General features: G+C 45.9%; 1 protein-coding gene across 4 annotated transcripts; it reads left to right on the forward strand.

Moving 5' to 3' along the window:
• The first annotated feature begins 9,958 nt into the window (after window positions 1-9,958).
• TPM4 (tropomyosin 4) lies at window positions 9,959-18,668 on the forward strand. Of its 4 annotated transcripts, none has more exons than XM_066336421.1 (9): window positions 9,959-10,288; window positions 12,286-12,411; window positions 15,260-15,393; window positions 15,637-15,754; window positions 16,174-16,244; window positions 16,462-16,537; window positions 16,831-16,893; window positions 16,972-17,041; window positions 18,255-18,668. In XM_066336421.1, the coding sequence occupies exons 1-9, from the start codon at window positions 10,175-10,177 to the stop codon at window positions 18,335-18,337; spliced, it is 855 nt and encodes a 284-aa protein (XP_066192518.1). In that variant the 5' UTR covers window positions 9,959-10,174; the 3' UTR covers window positions 18,338-18,668. The 4 variants fall into 4 exon arrangements, with proteins under 4 accessions (XP_066192518.1, XP_066192517.1, XP_066192520.1 ...); XM_066336420.1 differs by lacking the exon at window positions 18,255-18,668 and adding an exon at window positions 17,557-17,794; XM_066336423.1 differs by lacking the exons at window positions 9,959-10,288; window positions 12,286-12,411 and adding an exon at window positions 13,141-13,326.
• Window positions 18,669-18,791: the final 123 nt, after the last annotated feature.

Here is an 18,791-nt window from a genome sequence, read left to right on the forward strand (position 1 = left end):
TTGCAGAGCTGATCGTTTCCTGTGCAACACGTGAGTGGGATCAGCTCCACAGGGTTGCAGGCACAGCAGGCAAACAGGTGGCACAGGGGCCTTGAAGGGCCAAGAGTAACCAGCCATACTGTGGGAAATACAATGCCACCTCTGAAAGGCAGGAGTTGATGTCAGCCACAGGCTGTAATGGGCTGATCCTGCAAGGCAGACTGGAAGTCACAAAATGATAATTCAGAGCAAACACCACAAAGATAAGGAAGCCATTTTTGCTCTTTTTCTCAAAAAGATCAAGTCACACTCTTATCTTGTAGGTAACTTTTCTGCAGCCCATATTACAGGCATTATTTCCCTTGTCCATTCTTCTCAACATAGACCAGTATTTTCAGACTTAAGTACTGCAAGACAGTTGAGTTCAGGGTCTGCTCTTCAGTAAAAAGGAGCTGCTCTTGCCCAGCAGATAACAAAACAGCCTGATTTTCAGATAAGGCAGCAATGAACTCCCATTGAGAATAAGAAAAGTGCCCACTTCCCCATGGGGGAACAAGGAGGTTTCCACCTTTCTTCCACACCTTCTTTTTTCCTCCCCAGCACATTATATCTCTGCCAAGAACAGCAGCAAATATCTTCACTTACACCACAGGCAGTGGAGATTTCCCTGTGCAATAGAGAAGAAATGAAGCTTCCACTTGCAACATTTTCTTTTCAGCTTGGGTCACTCCAAAGGTATGATTGTTTTGGTGGAGTCTGGGATTCTTGGGTCCTTGCTCTGGCTCTGAGCTGCTGCAAAGGCTTGAGATGAGTCATGTCATCTTCGTGTTTCTGTTTACTCACCTCATGACTGCCGTATGGTGTAACACATGTTCATTAAGCACCTTGTAGGAAACAGGAACTGCATTTAGCACAGTCATGGTTTGGGATCATTTAAGGATGTCTGGATCTACAAATATGCCAATAACCTTGAAGCCAGAATAACACTACCCCTATTAGAGATGGAGAAACTGAGGGATAAAACTTATAACCAAGGAAAGGCAAAAGGTCAGGCTCTGGTCCCCATATCTATGTACCTCAGCCAGGGTCTCATTTTCAGAGACCTGCAGAAACCCTCAAGCCCAGGGCCTGGTGATTCCTTCTCCATTGGGGTGACATTCACTTAGGGAGCCAAACTTCATCCCTGGTGTAAAGCCAAAGTCTCAGGGGGAAAGCAAGGGTCTGATTCAATTCCCAGAGCCATCCAAGGGCAGACTCTCATTGACAGCAGCCAGACCTGGAACCGGCCCCAGACACACCGTGGTCTGATGCCTCTGGCCAACAGAATTTGCCCAGTGAGTGCCAAGGGGAGCATAAGGCATTCTCATTTCAGCAGAGCCTGTCTGGTGTCAGCTAGTCCATCAGCTCCATCCTTCTAGCATACGTGACAGCCTGACAGTTGCCAAATACCTCCCTCAGACACCTTTCAGACAGATTCTGTTTATTTTTAGGACAGCTCCTTCCCATCAAGGCTCAGATGCAAATCATTACAGAGAAAGGAGGGATGGTGGCAGGAAGAAAGCGGTTATTATTTTTATGTCTTTGCCTATGATGTGGTTGCAAACTTTCCTCATGTACCCCCATCTGCCCACATTGAGACCCTTCATTTTAGGAAAAGGGATGATATCCTAGCCTATGAAAGCAGGATAAGGAGAAGCATAGCAGTGAAGTCAGCTTATGAAATATTGAAGCAATGAAATCCTCACTGGAACACGTGAATGTCTAATGCCAGTTTCAATTAATTCTGGATTTTTCATTAAACCACTATTAAAAGCAAGAGGACAGCAGAAATTGGGAAATTGACTTGAGCAGTATATTAAATACCTTAGTTTGGCTTGAGGATGTTTTATTATCTGTCCAAAGCAATTATTTCACCAGCTCTTGATGGTTTGTGGGCTAAACAGAGGTACAGGGTAAAGTTCTAGATGGTCTTTCCTCAAAATTATTTTAATTTCTGTCTCGTACCCTGCACCTGGCAGCCTGTCTCTGGTGATGTCTCTAGCATGTCATATCTGGAGGATAAGACATGGAGTCGGAGTTCTGGGAATCCATAATAAAGTGTCACTCTGGCATTATTTACAAATCAAATAAAAACTTGTTGACTTAAGCTTTTCCCCATATTGAGGGCAAACAAAAGACATGCAAATATTCAGAGACATTCATTAGGAAAGCCTGAAAAGAAATTTAAAACCCAGCTGGGCTGTGATTTTTAATGGACAGAAGAAATAAAGCAACAGCATTTATAAAATGTCTCCTGTTCTCAGAGCTTCCTTACTCCATTGACCAGAGCAAAAGATAAACACCTACCTAAATTAGGTGCCTTGTTTCAATGTCTCAAGATGGTTGATATATCTTGGGCCTTATAACTTCTTCTCATAACAACAGAATAGAGATATTCATTTCTTAGGCAGGTGGGTTTTTGGTGGGGTTGTTTGTTTGACAGTAGCTGTTTTGCTGTTTGCTGTGCTGCTCTCCTTGAAAAAGGCAACAGAGAAGTGGGATGCTGCCCAATAAGAAAATAAGGGCTTTTGTAAGGAAGTAAAGGTTTCAATGTGGAAATAAAGGTTCCTTCCTAACAGGAAATAAAGGTTTCTTTATTTTCTGGTAGCAATCATAGGGAAACTGAAACATCTGGGAAAAAACTGATCCTGATTCCACTGGCAGAACCTATAAGTCTTTGACAAAATCACTCAGTCAGTGCTGTCATTCTGCCAATGTGGACCTTGGCTGTTCCTCCGATCCCCGGACTTGTGGTCAGTAGTGCTGAACACCAAGGATTTTCCTCTGATGTTTCTTTGGGGTACTTTGTGTTTGGGAGCAGAGAGAGAGAGCAATGGATGAAGTATGAGAGGTGATCACCCTGGTCAGGTTGACCAGACTTTACACCTGCAGTTTTACAACACTGGTACTAAAGAGGGGCTTTTTGAAGGACTCCCCAAAAGACTCAATTCAGCTGCTGGGCACATTTTCAACCCAAACACTGTTCTCCTGCTCCATTAACCAAAGGTGCAGAGGGAAGGCTGCAGCATTGCAAACTCTGACATCCCACACTAGGTGCTGGGGAGCAGGAGGCTGGGAAAGGTTCATTCATAGAGTGAACGGCTGTGCAGGCTTAACAGTGATAAAACAAGGTTATAAATACTCAGTTCAATATGCAGCTGTCACCTAATTCATCAGTGCCTCAGATATCTCAGGTGATGGGGCTGCTTAAGGCACTGGTATTTATATTTCTAAAGTAGCAGATGCCCCAACTAGAGCTGTACCACCTCGTGCCAAGATGAGTAAGGCCTTTCCTATCACTCAGTACTTTACTCCTCCTGAGATGTGCTTGGTTGTTAAATGACTGGGCTCACTTTATATGCCAAGTTACATCTACAGCAAATGAACAAAGAGCTAATAAATGAGTAGTAAATGCTTTGAGAAATGAGTAATTAAATGCAACAGCTTTTTAAGAGTCCAATGGATAAGGACAAAATATGTAAGCCCAAGTGATAACGCTTTCTCCTGATACAACTTATCTACAGCACTCTGCTCACATCTGAAAGAGGGCTTAGGAACACTATTAACTTCTTGTGCACCAGGAAAAAAGCCTTTCTATGATAGAGGAGCACTTCTCCTGGGGATTAAGACAAAATCCTCCTTGTTTAGACATTTTAAATCCAGAAAAGCGGGAAGGAGCTTGCATTAATGTATATGGGAGCTATGAGTGTCAAGCGAAGCCCCAACCTCCCATCCTTGCCTGGCATGGGGAAAAGTGTCAGCATCTTCCTGCCCTGTTCTAAGCCACAGTCAGGAGCTCTCCATCTGCTCCACCAGTATAATAGATTTTTTTAAGAAGATGGTACTGTCATTATTCCTGCTACAAATGAGGACTTCTGCCACTAACACAGCTGAAGTCTACCAAGTAAGGCAGATCCTCCTGCAAATATCTAAATCAGATTCCAAAAGGCCCTACAACTGCTCTGGCCAGCTGCCCAGCAAAAATACTGCACTACTGGGAGTTGGTGTGCTATTTGGCATGGAATTGAACTTCAAACAGGCTCCGGGGGGAAAAAGGGTATTTATATTTAGTTTTGAAGGAGCAAACCTGCCTGGTTTTGGAACACAAACAAAATTGCAAGTTTTCTGAGCAAAAGTTGGATGTGAATTGGTAACATTTTCTGGTGGAAAAGGCAATGTGAAGGGAAAAAACCTGGTAATGCACATGTTAAATGAACCAGTCAAGTGCAGACAATGGAAAAGATGAAAAAATTGATATGAAGGAAAGCATTTTGTGGTGGTAGTTATTTTTCACTGCAGTTCTTTATAACTTCCCAGATGGGAGATTCGTGACCCTCAGAAGAAGTCCGTATCTTTGGGGTTTGGCCTGAGGCAGCCCATGACTCACTCGCCTGAGAGGGTTGGCTATAAGCTGAGAAGTAAGCAAGACACCAAAATGGTGGTGGAAACACTGAAACAAAAGACAAATGAGTTAACTGATCGAAGAGCAAACAAACCAAACTGCACACAAAGGAGGGCCTGGATGGAGAGACAGCAAATGCTTGTGCCAGTGAGGACTCAGAGGAGCTGCCATCCCAAGCAGCCAGCTCCATTTCTTTCAGGCGAAACAAATTCAGATGCCTCGGTCTTCAAAAGTGAGATGTGCGGAAATAGATTTGAGGCTCTATGAGCCGTTCCAGCTGCAGCACCGTCATTTTCCAGAGGCTCAAGGAAGAGAGAAAATCTGTGGATCTGCATTGCCATCTAACGGCAAGGGAGAGCTTGAAGCATTGGCTGTGGCCCAGTAAAATGGGCTGGAACAGTAAAAAACAAGGAGGAGATGGCCTACAGGGATAGTCCTTTGCTTTAAATGCAATTCTGCCTCTGCAGATGAAAGGTCTCACCGATGAAGACTATTCCAGAGAAATGAAGAGCAACCAAAATCTTCCGGTATAGGCTGCCGAATCCTTCTTTTCTGAGATCCATTCCATTCTGTACTAGTCAGAAATATTAGCATGCATTCAGGGTGGGCATTTGCTTTCTTCTGTTGCACCCAACACTGGCAGAGAGACAGCTTCCCAAGCAGGTGTATATTTCAGGTATCGATTGAATTCTGCCATCCTATTCAAAACAGTGTAAAATCCATTATCTCAGATGTTCAAAGATCCTGCTGGGAAGTGCAGGTAACCAGGACTATTAAAGAAAAAAGGTAGATTTGCCTTGGATCTAGGCACAGGAAAAGCAGATCTACTATTTGCATCACACTCAGTCCAGTACCTTGTGTTCATCAGTGGTCAGTAACAGATACTTAATGAGAACATTATCAGAGAGAGGGTATTTCAGATTGGTAATAGCACACACACTGAGAAGGGTAGAGGGAGAGCACCCCGCAGGGAGAGCCCACAGAGTAAAAAATTCACTGAGGTGTGAAGGTTTACAGATCTTGTAATTTAAAAGGAAATGTCAGGAAGAGATAAGTTTGATGTTCAGTCCAGTACCATCTTTTCTACTGATACACCATATCATATAGTTTCTACAACAGAAAATTTACAAGAGAGTGGGACTGTTAGGAGATACTTATGTTAGTAAAATTAAGGAATTTCATTTTAAAGGTAAAGGATTATCAATAGCTTCTTTCTTCTGCTTTGAATTGCTTCTAGCCTTTCTAGCCTGACACATGCAGCTTTATGTATGAGGAGCTGGAGCTCAATCAGTGTGAAAGAGAGGAAGGAGTTCTTTTATGACTGAAGTTTGTAGCAGAGAAGGAGCTGCAGGAGAAACTGGGGGATATAAAGTGTCTGTTTTTCCCAGCTAGTGAAACGGGCGTGTTGTGGGTCTCAGGTAACTGGTGGGATACAAAAAAAGGAGTAGGGATTGACAGTAGAGAAAATGTCGAGACCTGCCTAACTTCAGGCCACAGGTCTGACCACCCCCAGTCTATTCAGATGCCTGTTGTGACAAGCTTCCCATGCAGCCTGCTGCCAAAGGAATGAGCACACTCTCCAACAATCCAACTCCATTTCCTTCTGGTGTCCTCTCATATTTACACACCAACCTTGCCAAGCTTTGCTCAGCCCAAACAATCCTTCAGAAAGAAAAGGAAAAACAAAGGAACTCTTACAGCCTGTAAAGCACCTTCCTGCCTGCCTGAAAGAAATGAAAAAAAGAAATGGTTTGGACTGCTCTTCTTTCTCTCTTGGTTGCTCACTGTTTCCCAAGCTAATGAAAAACAGAGGCTGCAGGACTGATGGATTATCATCACTGAATTCTTCAGGTGTTTCTCTCCAGTTCGTGAAGCAGGGAAGGGAAGAAGGGCATGTACCTTGTTGAAGGGATACAGAGGGTGACATGTTTCTTGATGTTCCTTTCCAAATGTGGCTCTGAGTCATGCAACGGAGTTGATTAGAAAAATTATCTTCCTGCACTTGGAATAGAAAAGAAAAAAATCTTGTTCAGTGTTTGCTTCCCCAGCCCTGATTCCAAGCCTGCCTGAGCCTGTGGCAGGAAGGGGGCTGGTGTGCTGACTGGAAAACCCCTTGTGCTTCTCTCAGTCATAGAAATTATGAAGAGGCTGTGAGAGCAGCCATAGGAAGAGCTCAAAATGCACACCTAAGGGTACAAGCAGCTGCGGTCCCAAGGACCAGCACACACAGCCTTGCATCAGCCTCCATTCCACAGGACCCTACATGTGCTGGGTCAAACAGGGCAAACACAGTCCTTCCCACTCCATTGCCTCCCCTTGTATCTTCAAACTACATCCCAAAACTTGCTCCTCTGAGTCAGAGAGCCTGTGGCACATCCAACCTCGTGGCATGCAGGACCACGACGTGAAACAGGTCTGAAGGCAGGATGGCAGTGGCAGCATGATAAAGGGAAGGAAGACCTGAAGGAGCCATAAAACTCGGCCAGCTGGTTTGAACAGGCAGGAGCAATGTGAGCTGGACTACCAGGTTGCAGCCAGCTGAGGAAAGTTATTAAAGGTGTATCTTGTCCCAAAGAAATCTGGTGGGTGTGCTGAAGAGGCAACTGCAGCATGGCTGTGGCTGCCATAACTCCGTGTCCTGTGGTCACCCGGTGGTCACCAGCACTGACCCTCAACTCCTTGGGTCCTCACCCCCAAAACCCTGAAGAGCCTGCAGCTCTTGATCAGCAAACTTCCAGGGCCAGAGGGTGAGGAGAAGTGCAAGTGATCATGATTAACATGGTTTATTGGGCTGTAATTACATTTCTTGAGGTTTGGAAACACTGATAACGCAATGCTTCCTCTCTACATCTTAAACCTGCTGATGTCCTATGTCACTTTACCTTTCACTGCTCAAATCACAGACTAGCTTAAAAGTCATTGGAATTGGACTAAAAAAATGCCCAGGGGCCACCTTGCCACAGAGGTACCCAGAAAAAGCACATTTAATTATGTGAGGTGTTCAGAGGGATACAGGCACACACCAAGCGCCGGCACTAGTTTCCAAGCAAACACTGAACCTAGAGTTTTTAAAAATTCCGAATATTTTTAATCAAAACAAACAACCAAACCAACCAACCAAAAACTAAACAAAACAAAAACAAAACACCCCCCCACTCCCCCCCCCCCCCCCACACACACAAAGAAGGAGAAGAAGAAAAAAAAAAAAAAAAAAAAAAACGGGTAAAAAACACACACACACAAAAAGCAGCTCCAAGCGGCCGCTCCGGCGGGTATCCGCTGCCGTTGGCAAGGCGAGCGGCGCGGGGCCCGGCGCGACAATCCCCACAGCCCGCCGGGAGCGACAATCCCCACAGCCCGCCGGGAGCGACAATCCCCACAGCCCGCCGGGAGCGACAATCCCCACAGCCCGCCGGGAGCCGCGCTCCGCGGGCGCCGCCATCTTGGCACCGCCTCAGCACAGCGCCTGAGGGTTCGCGGCAGCCATCTTGGGCCGGGGGGCGAAGGCCACCCATCAGGCGGTTTTTGTAAAATTAATTCATTTTGATTTAAACAACTGTAAATCGTTGTCGTGTTTTAATCCCAGTTGGCTACCAAGCACCATGTAGCGACTCGCTTGCCCACAAGCAGGATCAGAGAGAATCAGAAGGGTAAAAGCTGGAGAACTCGTGGGTTGAAAGAAAGTTTAATAGGAAAAACAAAAGCTGTGCCCACAAGCAAAGGAAAACAAGGAATTTATTCCTGTGGGCAGGTGTTGTGCACCTCCAGGAGAACAGAGCCCCATCCCATGGAATGGTGATGTGGGAAGACAAATGCCATCACTCCAAAAGTCCCCCATTTGCTCCTCCTTCTCCTCATTTATGTCCTGAGTGAGATGTCAGATGGTCTGGAATATCCTGGCTGTGCCCCCTCCCAATCTCTCAGGCACCCCCAGCCTGCTCCTGTAAGTGGCAGGAAAGGCCTTGGCTCTGTGCAAGCTCAGCAATAATAAAAACGTCTTTATATTCTCAACCCTGTCTTCAGAACAAATCCAAAAGACAGCCCCGTACCAGCCACTGGGAAGGAAATTAACCCTATCCTACCCACAGACATTGTGCTGGTGTTGGCTTTGTGTGCACTCTACCATCATGTTTAGCTCGATAAAGGGCCATTTTTTCCTTAAAAGTCTCTCCCAAATACCTTTCAGTACTGTGCCAGCTCAAACCCAGAGGATGGGGAAGTTGTGGGTCCTGTGCCGAGTGTCCTTGTGCCCTCGTGGCTGGGGATGCTGTAAGGACCTGTGCCAGAGGAACTGAGATGGTGCAGGGATTCAGGCTGTGAGTGGGAGGGAGCACAGGGCAGCATAGGGCAGAGCATGACAGAACTGAACAGGGAAGGGGCATCTTGTGGTCAACTGGACCTGGACTGGGGAAAGAACTGGGGGAATGTCAAGGCTGGATATCAGGAAAAGATACTCCCTGAGGGTGGTTGGGCACTGGACATATTCCCCAGGGAATGGTTACAACCCCATGGCTGCCAGAGCTCCAGGAGCTCCAGGACACCACTCTCAGGCACAGGATGGGATTGTTGGGGGTATCTGTGCAGAGCCAGGAGCTGGACTTGATGATCCCTGTGGGACTCATCTCAGTATATTCCATGGCTCTATGCAGGTGGTCAGGGTAGTAAAGTCAGAAAGAGTTGCCAGGCTGCCCTGGAAAGTACCGTACATCAGTACATCAGAAGCTCAGAGCAGTCAGGACAAGGCTGTGTTGGGCTGTGAGGCCCAGTAAGAGCATGTGAAAAGAAGGAATGGTTTTGGGGATGTGTTTAATAGAGCTGCAAAAGGAAGCAGAGCTCCTCCTGGGGCTCTTGGACACTCTGTCCTCACTCAATGGAGCTACTCCTGTTCTCCCCAGAGCCTGCTCTTCCCTGACAGAGTGAAGGGGACTCCTTCATACAGCAGAAGGAATAATTTACGGTGCTCATCAGACTGCAACTTCAGGTGGTGTTCAGTTCCCCAAGTATTTAGTGAGGGAAATTTCAAGGACAGGCACTCAAACTCACTGAGTTTGCCTTGAGCCTGAACTTGACGTCTAAATCCAAGCTCTGTTATGTGTTATACTATCACACATTATAGCTAGTTCCTTAACACCAGTGCTTATTTTTACAGCAAAAGCCTCTACTGTCTTATATCCTGCCTCTTTTTATAACTTAAATTTAGCTACCTCTTAAGCATAATTTTTTAAGAACATTTATTTATTTATTTTATGTATGAATTTATTTTGGAGTAACCTAAAGATATCCTTCCCTTCATTAGCCTCATGCCATTATTCCAGGAAAGCAGGCCATCCCCGAGACTCACTGGGTTGGTTAATTGCTGTGCACACACAAAGGGGAGCTAATCAGCTTTTCTTTAAGCATGTGTTCATATGTCAACACTTTTGCTTCTGTCAGAAGCTTAAAAATGGAAACAGTTTTCTCTTTAAGAAAACAGGACCCAAATAAGGAGATGGAGTGCTGAAGATTCCTCTAGTGAGGCTGTTCCAGCTCATTCCTTAGAAAGGCTGTGGATGGAACACCGGAGAAGAGGCCAATAGATCTGGGTTTTGTCCAGGGGGCTCTGGGTTTAAAGCACTCTACAACCACTTGTAGCTCATTTTCCCTGTGACTTGCCTGGGTACAACTTCTTTCTCTGTCCAAGCTGTTAAAAATCTAAAATTTTACTCATCAGATCCTTTTAGTTGCGTGACAGATCCAGCCTGTCCTTGAGCAAAAATGGAAGCTATCAAGAAAAAGATGCAGATGTTGAAGTTAGACAAGGAGAATGCCATTGACAGAGCAGAGCAGGCTGAGACAGATAAGAAGGCAGCTGAGGATAAATGCAAGCAGGTAAGTGGAAATAAAATCACTGACTGTGTGTGTGCTGTGGAAGTAAGTGTAACAAAATACTGTGTGGCAATGTTCTGATTCAAAAAGCAAAATAATTTGAAGTCGGTTTACTGTTAATCTTCTTTTGAAGTTTTTTGCCATTTTGTTATGCTTGCACAGCCAGGACTAGGCTGTAACTTCTCAGCCATCTCAGTCTTTCCAAAATTAACATCATCCACAGATTATTAACAGTACTTTGTCTAAGTTTCCTTGAATTTTATATAATTGTCCTAATTTTCTCATGCTTTGATTCCATGCAAAAGGTCTTTACATATTTAAAATCAAAGCTGTAAACCCTGACACCTGTAGGACTAGTGCTAATAGAGTCGGCTGTGTCTAAACATTAATTAAGCCTCTCCTTGAAGTGAATTAATAAAGTTCACTTCAAGTTCTTGGTGCAGAGAGTGCCCCTTAGAGGTGCCACCTGAGACTCAACAGGAGATACGTTATCGTATTTTTTTGGTCAAGAATAATGGAAAATATCTTAATTTGAATGCTGTTCTTTTAACAGAATTCTAATGATAACATTGTCATATTCTTTTGCTTTTCAATGTCTTTATTCTGGGTGTCTGTCTCCTATTTGAGCTTTAGTATTTCCAGAATGATCTTGAAATGTTAGCTGACTACATTCACATTTTTACAGCACTTCTTGTAAAAGTACCACATCTTTCCCTTTTATGTTCTCTAAATTTGGCTGCTTCTACATCTTCCACATTGCTCTAATATGTTATAAGCATTCATCTGGCCTAGTATTTCTTCTTTAGAAAAATAAATCTTTGATCTTAGTCCTCTTTTCTGAATTGTCTCAAATTTTTCAGCTTCTTTTTTAATGTGGGCACAGTCCTGAAAAGTTACTTTAATATTCATACACAAAGCCAGCATCTGCTTCATGCTGTTCACTGTCCCTCTGTTAGAACATCCAAGCAAGGTTTGCAGTTCTCTCACACTATCTGGTTACTGTCTGCAATATAACAACATTCCACAATAGCACGCTACCAAAAAATGTCTTTTAAACTACCAGTGAAACTAAAATGAAGGAAGTACACCAAAACAAAAACTATTTTGATAGGGTAAATTTTAGTGAAGGTGGAGCTAAATGGATAAATCAGTGTCTCAACAGACTGAGTTGTTTTGTGTTGCAAATGAAAGGATGAAGCAGATGGGTTTGCAGGCCCACCCTTATCAGCAGCAAGCCTTTGATAACGTGAATTCTTCTGGGACCATGAGACAGTTTGTCACTAAACAGTCTCCCAGCAGGTTATAAATAGCACCATTCTAGTGAACAATATGGATTTATATGGTATGGAGGAGTCTGACCCTCATTGTATAAAGAAGCATATGGTGCTGAGCCACAGTTAAAGAATAATCCAGACTGGAAGGGACCTCCCGAGGTCACCCAGTCGCACCTATAGCAAGGCCAGCCCTGTTCCCTCCTACATCCAGAGTATCTCATTTGGGTTGAAGTGTCCTGAACCACACACAAAGATCATTAAGGAAGGACAACTAATTGTTTTCAGCTGTACAGGAATTGAAGTTTCCCGAAAAATCACCAGGTAATAGTGTTTGAACAAACACTAAAAGGACATAATTTTAAAACAGCTATAATTGTGCTGCAAACTGCTGCAGGTTGTAAAAAAAAAAAAAAAAAAAAAAAAAAAAAAAGGTGAAGTGAAAAAGGGCTTGTATTAAGTTCTGTATTAAACCAGATCCTGTGTGTGTGGTGGTAGGCAATGTGGTTCAAGGATGACGTTTTTAATGATCATTCCCTGACAATTGCTACCAGTCATTTTCAGACTACTCTCACCAGCAGAACTTTGATCTAGTCTTTTGTGGCTTTTTGTATGCTATATTGGGTTAAAACTAATAGTAAAGAATGGTTTTATCATATTCAACCGTAACTGATACTACAGTTATGCTCAGTTCAGTATGCTCATTTTGGGGTTTTTCTCTCTTTAAAGGTAGAGGATGAGCTGGTAGCTCTGCAGAAGAAGTTGAAAGGAACTGAAGATGAACTGGATAAGTACTCAGAGGCTCTCAAAGATGCCCAGGAAAAACTGGAGCAGGCTGAGAAGAAGGCCACTGATGTATGTATCCATGGCTAACATTTGCCTGTAACTGCTCTGTGTATTTTGTATGCACTTCACTGGTTATACACATTTTTGCCGGGGGATAGAAAGGCGGGGTTACGGTGCAGGGTTTTTATCTCCTCTCCCCTCTGCTAAAGGGAGCAGGGCTATTGTGCACCGAGACCATGGCACACGCAGCTGCCCCCGGGAGCCGGCCGCACTTGAGGCTCGATGGGTCCCCGGACGGGACCTGGTGGGACCCTCTCCTGGGACCCTGGGGGCCTCTCTCCCCGCCAGAGACGGATGGGAATTCTTTAGAAAAGGAGAAATCTCCTTTAACAGAAATAAACTAAATGGTGACTTTTGATGGAAAATGGGACGGCAGCAGAACTATGCCGTGGCATAAGGATGCCCTTTGCCTTCATCCCCGCGGCAGGGTTAAAGGCCAGTCCAGGCTCCCCGCCGCACCCCGCCCCGTTGTGGCAGTGAAGAAGGGCGGGCGGGGCCCGGCAGCAGCGTGAAAAGCTCCCCTTTGGGGGGCCGGGGGCGCGAGGAGCGCGGCTGCGGGGGCCGCATGCCCCGGGCGGGAGCGGGGACGAGCGGGGACGAGCGGGGACGAGCGGGGACGAGCGGGGACGAGCGGGGACGAGCGGGCGCCACCGTCCCGGCCATGCCTGCGCCGGTCCTCAGCGCTACGTCACCACCTCCACCTCCAGCCGCGTGACGTCACCGGGCCATTGAAAGGCGCGGGCCCGCCACGTGCAGCACCTCCGCGCCCAGCCCGCCGTCCGCGCCGCGCCCATGGCCGCGCCGAGCTCCCTGGAAGCCGTCAAGAGGAAGATCCAGTGCCTGCAGCAACAGGCGGATGAGGCGGAGGATCGCGCCCAGGTCCTCCAGCGGGAGCTGGACCTGGAACGGGACCTGCGGGAGAAAGTGAGACCGCCCGGGCTGCCTGCTCGCCTCTCTCGGTCGCTCTCTCCCGGGCTGCTCCTTCCTTCCTGTCTCTGGCTCTCTCTCGCTGGGGCGCGCCCGGCTCTTCCCCGCTGCGGGAGGACGGCTTGGCCGCCGGCCGCCTCCATCCCTCGGCTGTCCCCGCGCTGCTCCGCTCCACTCGGCACTCACCGCCCGCGGGAGCCGCCGGCGCTGCCGCAGCGCCGCGCCCGCGCCATCCCGGCCCGTCCTGCGGGGCAACCGGGCGCGGCGGCTGCTCGGCCCCGGCGCCCGCCGCTTAATCGCGCTTTGGGGCCCATTCCTGTGGAAAAGGCGTTCGAGCACCGATGGGCACTGGGGAGCGGTTGAGAGTTTAGTAGGAAATGGCTGTTTAATTAGGGGAAAGCACTGCATGACACGGAGCGGGGAGTTCCCGCCTCTCGGCGCAGCACCGCTGGCTTCAGCACAGCTGGGAAATGTCCGAACTGCTGAAAAATAACTTTCCGTCCTGGTTTTCACAGAGAAATGCGAATTCTCCGCTAGCGTGCGGCTCTCCCGGGGTTGGACAGCTGGTTTCACTTAGATTTGTGTGCGATCAGCCTTCCCGGCATCTTCCTGCTATTTTATCACATGTCAGCGAGTTAGTTTTACCGTATAAGGGCTGCGGGCTGCTGCTGGGAGAGGTGGAGCCAGACTCACCCCAGATTCCCAGTGGCCCCGGCTCCATAGCTTTGGAATCTTGCTGAATTAAAATGTGACTTAAAAGTACCCTGTCTAGTGGAAGGAGTTGCTGCCACAGAACAGATGCCAGTTTTGTACATGATCGATACCTTGTGTATAAATCGGGAAGTTAAACACTGCACTGGGTAAAAAAAAAGATGAAATGTTGGATAATTTATTACTAGAAGAATCCTGGGTCAGCCTCCATTTGGATCAGCCACTGAACTCCTTTCCAAGATGGCTCAGAAGTGAATGGAAACCACTTCCTCCAGCTTAGGAGTGGTCAGTGACCAAATTTGCTAAGCTGCAGCAAAACACTTTTTTTTTTTTTTTTTTTTTTTTTCCAAAGTGTTTTAACATAAAGCATAAAACAGTTGCCCCTCCAGGGTCTATATCCCGTAAAAGTGTTTGGAAAAAAAGAAAAAAATAATCTTGTTTATGGCAATCCTTTAAACACCTTTATGGACACCAATTTGTCCATGTTGTGTGTATCAGGCATTTCTCCCAGTAGTCTCTTCCATTTATTAGCTAGTCTTATTTTTTATACATTAACGGTGTTCCAGTTACTGTGTAGTTTATTCAATAATACACAAACAGATCTTATTATTAAGAAATGCATCCTGCCTAATTCCTTAAGTACCACAGGAAGTGAACTTATTTTAAGACTATATCTAATTTTGTCCCAAAAAAGCCTGACTCTGCCATGCTGAGGCCACTGTCTGTGCCCAGCTGACCGCATAGATTCTACAGCATTTACAGTCTCAGGAGCCAGGATGGATCAGGAATTGGTTCAAACTTCACAGTGAACTGTGACAGGGTGTCACTGAAACCAAGGCCAGAGAGATGAACAGTGAAGGTTTTGGAACTAAGCTATCGTGGAAACAGTTCATTTTTTAAGTTTGGATAGATGCAGCCCTGTGAAGTGCTCTAAAAATATCCATTCCAAATCCTGTAGAGTTCCTTTTTGTGTGGCAGGAATGATAAGTGCCATTTAAAAAAGAAAGAACAAGTACACACTCCATACCTTGACATTCCTGACATGCCACAGTTTAAGCAAACAAAAAAGCAGAAGCAGAAGGGCCCCTGAGCTCCCCTGCATGTCCCAGGGAGATGCTGTTGCAGTTTTAAGGAAACCGATTAGCTGGGAGCATTTGCCAGCAGCAGGTGGCCTGTGTAACCCCTGTGTAAACCCATTCTGGGCGGTTGTTTCACGCAGGCTGAAGGTGAGGTGGCAGCTCTGAACAGACGCATCCAGCTCGTGGAAGAGGAGTTGGATCGTGCCCAGGAACGACTGGCCACAGCCCTGCAGAAACTGGAGGAGGCTGAGAAAGCAGCAGATGAGAGCGAGAGGTATGTTCCTTTTTTATTTTCTGTTAAAAAAGTGAATTTAGTGTGTGCATGTGCTAATGTCGCCTGCAAGTCAGAGATTTGAAACTTTTTTACAAGCTTGACTGGGTAATCGGTTAGCCTTGATGAACACAATAGTCATAATGGGCCACTTTTGGCCCAATACCAAATACCAAATTCCACTTTCTGAAGTTGAGATACAAGTGCCAAAATGCTTCTACATTAAACATGCTTTGACTTCTGCAGAGGAATGAAGGTTATTGAGAACAGAGCAATGAAAGATGAAGAGAAAATGGAAATTCAGGAAATGCAGTTGAAGGAGGCCAAGCACATTGCTGAAGAAGCCGACCGCAAGTATGAGGAGGTAAAAGGGAGAAGGAAATGGTGAAATGTACAGGAGAGCGATGAACAATAACGTTACTCGTCAGTTTAATCCCTCTGTTCAATTGGCACTGGGTGATGCTTCAACCTTGGAGCATTCCCAACAAGGAGGAATTTTAATAGGGATTTGTAGCATCTTAGGTACCTAATGCTAAAAATACTGCAAAGTCTAACTAATTTGGAAGGGCTGTTACATCCGTGGGTGTATGCTTTACCCTAATTTCCTTATTCCAGAGGAAGCAGGAACGGTGTTCCTGAGTGCTTTTTGAAATCTCTAAGGAAGGTGTCCCAGCCTGTGGCAGGAGATGGAACTAGACAGCTTTTGAGGTCCCTCCCAAGCCAAGCCATGCTGTGATTCTGTGAACTACAGACTGGCTTGACACAGCTGTTGTCTTTTTACAGGTTGCCCGTAAACTGGTTATTTTGGAGGGTGAACTGGAAAGAGCTGAGGAGCGTGCAGAGGTGTCTGAAGTGTGAGTAACTTTTTAGAATACAGTGAAGATCAACACTACATTTCATTTAAAAAATCTCCTGGTAGGCAGGCATGTAGGTAGGCTTGTAGAAAAGTTTGTACACCATATACCTGGTTTTCTTCTTTTAGACTTAACTACTTCCTCTCTTGTATTTTTCAGACTCCTCCAAATCATAACAGGAACACTACTAATTCATTCTTCTATTTTCCCCTTATAGGAAATGTAGTGACCTCGAAGAGGAGTTAAAGAACGTCACAAACAATCTGAAATCTCTGGAAGCTCAATCTGAAAAGGTTGGTTCTTTCAGTAAACTAAAGGATATGGGCAAAGCCAACACTTGTAAATAGAATTCATAGAAATAAACCAGAAATATAAAGCAAATGAGAGGTTTTACCTGCCTGCTTGTGGATACCACTCCATCAGTTTTGCCCAAACAAGCCTGAAAGTCTGGGGGAGAAAAGAAAAGCACGGAAATGGTGTTTGCAGCTGTTGTAAAAGGAAGAGTGCTTATGAATAGGTCACAGTTTCATAAACATTTATTATTGTTGCTGCAACTTCCCTTAAAGAGTGTTTATTGTTTTCACAGTACTCAGAAAAAGAAGATAAATATGAAGAAGAAATCAAGATTCTCTCTGACAAGCTGAAAGAAGTAAGTTTGGCCATCCCCAAACTGCATTTGGGCTAATCTTTCTAGGAACATCCACTGATGCTATTTCAACTTTTTCAGGCTGAAACTCGTGCAGAATTTGCAGAGAGGACTGTTGCCAAACTGGAAAAATCTATTGATGACCTGGAAGGTATGGAATGACTCAAGTTTCTTAAAAAGTGGTCAGTTTCAAATCAGAGAACAAATTCTAGGAGTGGTTGGTGCATTTTATTGGAAGAGAACAGCAGCACTCGTCAGGCATATTGGTAGATTGGTGTCCACTGGGCACCTGCCCTGTGTGGTGGAAGTTCTCCTGAAAAAGGCTTTCTTTCATAAAGTTGGTAACAATGACCTGATTTTGTCCAACTTAAAAATAGAGGGACTCAAGGGCTCAAGATCCCCACCTTACTTAAACTGCTTACTGGAAAATAATTGTGAGATTACAAAAAGACAAAAAGTTCACATAGGTGAAACTTCTGACCAGGCAGCTTTGCGGGCATTTTGCTTTTCTTCTGATACTCAACTACGCCTCTGTTTTCTTGTTTTGTTTTCCTCCCCAACTCCTTTGGCTGTGTTGCCTTTTGCCTGTCTCCGTTCTCCTCCTGTGGCCTCTTCTCTTCGCTGCATCTCTTGCTGGCCTGTTCCTGCTGCCCTCGTGGCTGACAGATGAGCTCTACGCTCAGAAGCTGAAGTACAAAGCCATCAGTGAGGAGCTCGACCATGCCCTCAACGATATGACTTCTTTGTGACCTGCCCTTGTGTGGTGACACAGGGGGCTCCCACTCACTGCATTTCTCAAGCTTTTCTTGCCTGTAATCCCTGTCACTCCTTTGCCACTTCCACAAGCAACCCTTCCACCTCTGTGGGAACTGAGCTCAATAAAACACAATACCTCTACCTTTCATTTTTCAGGATTTACTTCTGTATAAATCACCTCAAATGCACTTGTGATGACTCCAAACACACATTCAGCTCCTCATGTGGGGTTGGGCAAGACATGGTCTGGATGGGGCAGGACCTGGCTCTGGCAAACACTTGAATTTTTAGTGTTCCCAGGGATGCAGGCATCAGCGAAAAGCTTTAAGTGCACTCAGTGTTAACTTGTGCTCCACCAGCCTAGTTAAAAACCTCCAGTCCAAGGATGTGTCCTATAAATGACACATTAAAACACAGGTCTTTCACATTCCATGACATTTCCAAAAACCTCCCTTAAGAACAGCAGTTACAAAAAATTTGCCCCATTTTGATGATACAGCTGTAAAGGTGTCTTAAATATGAGGGTAAGTTGCCCCAGATTTTAATTAAAGAGAAAAGGCTATAAAATAATGTGATTTAAATCTCATGGTTTTCTTCTTTCTCACCAGAAAAACTTGCTCAAGCCAAAGAGGAGAACTTGGGCTTGCACCAGACACTGGACCAGACGCTAAATGAACTGAACTGTATATGAGAGGCGCAGAGCTGACAGCACCCAACAGGAACTAGCCCTGTCCCTGCATCGCTCCTCTCTCCTCTCTCTCTCTCTCTATCCTGGAAAAGCCAATTAAGTTATGACCAGCACAGCCACACGACAGGCTCTGGGCATCCCTTGGGGCCACCTCAACCAGAGAGACCCCAGGGAGCCCCCACCGCCCGGGGCTGCTGCATGTCCTGTGCCTGGCTGTTCCTCACGGTTCGTTACTCCTTTCATATAAACCCCGGTAGAAGCTGCACCCGAGCGATGGCGCCACGTCCGCGGGCACCCATCCCTGCCGTTTCATATTAAACAATTTCTCAAAGTACCGAGGCCTCTTCGCGGCTTTTTGTACCGCTGCTGCTCGGGGGCGTGGCGTCACGGGGCGGGCAGTTAGGTGTGTGACGTCACTGACACCGCCCGCCTCGCTCCGTCCTTAGCAGGAAGTGAC

The sequence above is a fragment of the Sylvia atricapilla genome, chromosome 26, assembly GCF_009819655.1.
Source record: "Sylvia atricapilla isolate bSylAtr1 chromosome 26, bSylAtr1.pri, whole genome shotgun sequence".
NCBI lineage: Eukaryota > Metazoa > Chordata > Aves > Passeriformes > Sylviidae > Sylvia > Sylvia atricapilla.